Source organism: Eucalyptus grandis, chromosome 5, assembly GCF_016545825.1.
Source record: "Eucalyptus grandis isolate ANBG69807.140 chromosome 5, ASM1654582v1, whole genome shotgun sequence".
Lineage (NCBI taxonomy): Eukaryota > Viridiplantae > Streptophyta > Magnoliopsida > Myrtales > Myrtaceae > Eucalyptus > Eucalyptus grandis.
In genome coordinates, this window is record NC_052616.1 from 14,943,126 (window position 1) to 14,949,125 (window position 6,000).

The 6,000-nt window shown below is 37.5% G+C and overlaps 1 protein-coding gene across 1 annotated transcript; it reads right to left on the reverse strand.

Moving 5' to 3' along the window:
- Positions 1 to 3,758: 3,758 nt before the first annotated feature.
- LOC120293667 (beta-amyrin 28-monooxygenase-like) lies at positions 3,759 to 4,460 on the reverse strand. Its single transcript, XM_039313370.1, has one exon. It carries the CDS (start codon positions 4,458 to 4,460, stop codon positions 3,759 to 3,761), a length of 702 nt encoding a protein of 233 aa, XP_039169304.1.
- Between the last annotated feature and the right edge of the window lie 1,540 nt (positions 4,461 to 6,000).

Sequence of the window (6,000 nt, forward strand, 5' to 3'; positions counted from 1 at the left end):
TTCGATGGATAGTGACCTTCATGCGTAATGTAGCTGGGAGTGGAATTTTTAATTCATTTTGAATGAACTTAGTCTAATTTAATCATGAGGGATATGGTTGGTTCTATATTTAGTCTCCAATATTGATTGGAGTTAATCAAATCAAGACCGAGCTTGAGTATCTAGAATCGCTTAGTACATCATAGTCCATAAATTCTTCTACCCCAATTAAATATTGTCACTTATATTTTAACCCCATTTTGATATTTTTTAACGATTAATATCATATCCCCCACCAGTGTAGATTTGTATACATTCATCATTGAATTAGTGACTTGTATGTTTAAAGTTGGACCGTTTTTCATTGTGAATGTTATAATCAAATATAACTTTTTTTTTATTAAATGTGGAAAAGAGTTGGTAGGACCTGAACCTACCTAACTTTACAGACCCTTTAATTAAAATATTGACACGTGAAAATGTGTTTTACATCAAAGAATATTCTTACCCACCCATATATCTCCCTCTCTCTCTCTCTCTCTCTCTCTCTCTCTCTCTCTCTCTCTCTTACTTAGTTCACATTGATGGGATGGATTTGTTTCTGTACCGTGAGAATCAAAAGGTCTAAATATGTCATTTTATGAAGTAAAATAAATATGTCGGATTTGTAAATGATTCATGTAAATGGGATTCATTCTAATAGACTCTAAGACATTGGAAGACATATACTCAACATCTTTAGGACTTCTTCAGTCTTATTTTATTTTATTTTTATTTTGAAAAGAACTCATTAGAGATATATCTAAGAGATTCTTCATATCTCCGTGATTTCATATATCTCCATTAATCATGCTCATCACTGATTGATTATCTACAATTTTAATATATTGGTTAGTTATCTCATATAACCTATAAAATAGCTCATATACTGTTCATTATGAAACACACATAAACATACATGAATTACACAACTTTTTTTTCCGCATATCTATACTTTTATATAGGAAATACTTAATGAAGTGTTCTAACTTTAAAAATATCAAATGACATTCATCTTTCGCAAAATATTAAAATGAGATATTATCTCATAAAATATTACAAACCAACTATTGGCCATCTAAAAAATTCTCAAAAGGTTTTGCTTACGTCATCTTTATATAAAAACTAATTTAACGATTTTTCTAGTTCAAACCATTCAAACTGACCTTGACTGCAAGAATTACGGTTAGTCTAAACAGTGATGATGATTACAGTTATTATTATTATTATTGTTGTTGTTATTATTGTTGCTATTATTGTTGTTATTATTGTTGTTGTTATTTATGCTCGTCAACTTTGACCTGTGGACTAGAGAACCGTGGTAATTATTACTAGCAAAAAATCAATTCTTGAACAAAACAAGAAAATCACATATGACTACGATGGAGATGAGTGACCGAGAAATAAGTAATTGCGGATTGTTTTATTACAACCCTCGCATGATTTCAGATAATTGGCCACGTCGGCCATCAAGCAATGAAAGCATAAAAGATCAATTTAATCATTTGACCACGTTTTTTCTGTCATGTGGAAATGTTGTACCCAATCTGCATTTTATGGAAAATTTATGATCACTAATCCAGTCAGCATTGCAATATTTTCAGATTTTCAAAGTATATAGCTTGCAAATATGGACAAAGCATAGTGGATGAACCCACAAAAGCACATGGTTCTAGTCCTATTTCAATTTTAATCTCCAGATCGCCGAACAGGCTGTGATCTTCTCATTGACGATAGCCGCGCAATTAATGAACATATTAATATCTATTACAGAAATAATAATTTCATCTAAAAAGGTGAAATTAAAATGCTATTTTGTAGTCTCAAGTCACGATGGAATCCCTTCCTTTCCCACTATTGCCTGGGTCATATGCCAAAATTAATTTGCGCTAGTACATGTCACGAGAAATAACTAGAAATACCGCACGTCATATTATTGTATATAATAAAAATTTTCCAAAATTAATACAAGTTCATTAAAGTGGATTTTTTCTTTAAAATTAACTCTTGGAGACAGAAAAGAAAATACATTCAAAACAAGGGAAAATTACACATTCAATCCTAAAGCTACTGTGAAAACATCAACCGAGTCTTAAACCTTTTTAGCGAACCAATGTAATCCATAAATAATACCACTTCATTTCACCAAAACTTTTCTTTAATAGTAATTCTCATACGTCAGAGAGAAAATACAACCAAAAACCAATATTAGTCCTGAAGTTACCATTTTATCAGAGCGAGTTCCTTTAGAACATCAATAAAACAAGGCGTTGGTATTAAATTTGTGCATTCTTTTCTTCTTTTTTTTTTTAGGGGGAGGGGGTGGTGGGGTTTAAAAAGTAGGAAATTGTGCATTTTAAAATGGTAGTTAAACAAGGATCCCAGAATTAGAGGACTGTCTACAAAAGCTTAGAGTAATTAAAAGTCATTGTAAACATGAATATTATAAAAGTGTAAAAATATATGTATGACGCAAGTTGTGATATCATCACCACCCCGATTATCCTTTTTGTGGTGCTGGTTATGACGTATGATGTGGTTAATATTCAAGGTGATCAATGTAGATAAATATGCTCTTCTGCATTCTGCACTCGTGCCCTTAAATTATAAAAGAAACATATTATGGAAAACAAATAAGTTAAGCTAGAGATATTCTGCAGGAACTGAATGGAAATATTATTTTTGATCGACAGAACATTATTACACCGGGGAAAATAAATTAAAATACTTCAGTAAAATAAATTTAAACTATCGCGTGTACAATGTGAGTATGCGTATATGAACTCCAAAAGATTTTGAGATCATATGAGGAAGCTAGGCTATTAGTTGAGTGCTTGGAGAAGAATTAGAAGACCGCTGGCAGGGACCGGTGAGGGATTGTAGATGATCTTCTCATCCGGAATGACCTTCTCAAGCTTGAATTTTGTTGAAAGATTATGTATGAAAACAAGTATTCAAGCCGAGCATACTCTTTCCAGAACGCATGCGAGGTCTGCCTCCAAAAGGAACATAGGTAAAAGGTGTGGGTCGAGTTCCTTCGAATCTTGAGGGATCGAATTTTTCAGGATCAAGAAAGTACTTTGGAGTTCTTGTGAGATGTATGTACCCTCCAAAATGTCTGAGAAAAAAAGTTGAAGAAGATCAATGCATATTATCACTAGTTGACCCTATGTATTGGGTAACCATGCAAGGAAAAGGGGTAGAAAGTAAACAATTACCTTCCATCCCTTTGGAATCGTGTAACCGGCAAAAGTAAAGTCAGTAATTGCCTCTCTAAATGCCCCTTGTGCAGGAGGACTTTGCCTCATTGACTCACAAGCCACGTTCCATGAATATTTCATCTTTTGGATATCATCCCAATTCAGTAATTCACCCGGGACTTTAGACTTTGCATTCTCCATTTGCTCTGTTGGTGTGACGCTAGTGAGTTAAATAGATGTAAACAATGTTGGTTTTGCTTGAAAAGAACACCCCAACTAGACTACTTACCTTTGTAAATTTTCTCATAAATGTGGGGTAAGGAAGCTAAATAGTTCACTATCACAGTGATGGATGTACTGGTGGTGTAATGGCTTGCAATAAGTTATCCGATGATTTTGTTGGAGATATCCATTTTGTAATAGACACTACCGTCGTCATCCGCTTCGGTAAGCAGTCGAGACAACAAGTTCCTGACTTTGCATCTTTTCCCTCGCAAATCTCCTTCTTCCTTTGTCGGATAATGTTGAGAAGCTCTCTCCTTATGACTTTTCCTCCTTCAACTGCTTTGTTGAATGGCGTGCCTGGAACATTGATAGGCACCGAAGTGAATCCGGAGCAATACGAGCAAATGGGTCGCCGAATTTCAACACGATTTTAGGGTCCTTAATGTTCATGAACAAACGGCATGCCAAAGCAAAGGTGTAGCTCTTTGTCAAGGGAAACACCTTCACTTTCTTATAAGGAGACCAATCACTCTCCAAGTGCTCCCTAGTCATGGAGTCTATGATAGGTATGTAATGTTGGAGTGCCTCGGGTTTTAGGAATTCCAGCAAGAAGCTGCGCATTTTCTCGAGATCATCCTTGTTGAACTTCTCCATGGTCTCGGGGAAGATGGTCACCTTCTTCATGGAGGTGGGCCACAAGGTGGCGATGTACTTGTTCTGGCCAGAGAACAAGAACTTATTGCCGGTGTCCCCGCAGAACACGGCCATGTCCTCGCCAAGCAACGAGGTACGGAAGACATCTGACGAGTACTTGGTGGTTCGGTCATTTATAAATTTCTCGGGACAACCACTCTTCGCAGCACCAACAAAATCTAGGGACTTGCCGATGATCGGCCATCCTCTTTTGCTGGGCAGCAGGTTAGGAGCGGAGGTTTTCTTTCGGAAGACGAGGAAGAGAAAGTACAGAGAAACGTAGGGGACGGCTAGGTTAAGAAACAGTTGGGGATAGAACTCCATCTTCTTCTCAGTCAGGCAGACACAAAGCTAATACTGAGAGGAAAGATGGCCGAGGATGCGATGGAGAAAGACCACCACGGATTGTCCCTTTTTATAGAGGAAGATGGCATTCCCATGCAGTCAATTCATGGGGGCTTTTTCGATAAAAAAAAAAAAATTATTGAGCTTAGGTTACGTGCTTTGTCCTCTTCCGCATGATATATTTTCATGACTTGATGTAACAGACGGTGATCGGTCTCCAAAGTTGAAACTGCCTGGAAACATGTCCTTCGTTTTCTGGACCACGTAAAAGAAACATTAATAATCCAAGAAGTCCAAGAATTACTGCTGCGTCGTTGAGGATAACTCGGAGGTGTACCCGGTGAAGGGAGATCTTATTGAGGACTGCCCTACGGTTTGTGCTAGTCATATTAGTATTATTTGGTCGATATTTGGATCGGGTGTTGTGCATGATGGATTGGCGCTTACTGTTTCCTGGGGCAGAAGTCTTTGCTCTACCAGCTGTGAGATTCGACCATAGTCCTCTACTTATTCACACTTCAGCACCTTATAGAAAAAGAAGGAAGCCTTTTATATTTGAGGCTTATTGGAATGATGATAAAGAATGTTGCGAGGTTATCACTACTGCATGGAATTCACTATTAGCCGGGAAGCACAGAAGGTTTGATGGCCTGTATTTGCAGAGATTACCAAGGTCGACTTACGGATTACTTTTCGAGCAGATTTCCAGCAAAGTCGGCTCTTGAGGCAGAGATTCAAGTGCTTACCTTCACCCTTCAACATCTGCTGCAGCAAGGACTCCATGGTGCTAAACTTGTGATTGAATCCGACTGTACGAGATGGGAGATCACCGCCATGGGAGCTTCGTCCTTTGCTCGCGGAGGCTGTCATTTTGCTTTCCCATTTCCCTAACCTAACAATGCATCAATGTAGGCGCGAGGCGAATTTGGTAGCCGATTGGGCCACGAAGGCCCAACGCACAGAATTTTTCGGCCCACAACTGGATCCTTAACCCTCCTGATGTAATGCTTGACCGAGTTTATGCGGATGCTTTGGCTTCAGGTTGTAAGTTTCCATTAATATGATTACATGAGTTTATTTCGACCAAAAAAAAACTCGCAACAGCTAAAGAAATAAACACGACCGTATTGACAAGAATACTTATGATTTTCCACAGAAGCTGCGGTTTTTGTGCCGGCATTTCAACATGAAAGAACGTCATTGAATTTATATTTCGAATTAGGTTTTTTGACCCATATATTAGCTGATAACACATCCCCAAAGCGATGGAAGCACTAAATGTTTTCCATATATAAATTATATCTATCAAACACTTATGTTTCGAAGTGATATTTTATTAAAATCATAAAGTGTCATCATAGGGTCAAAGAAATTAGGAGATGCATCCAACGCAACAAAGGTGCGTGAGACAAACAACCAGTGGTTAACTTTGTTGTTGTTAAAAGAAAGAAATTACCTTCCCTGTTCACGAGCCGTAACAGTTGCTCTCGTGGGTAGATCGAAGCTTGGTCATGTCAAG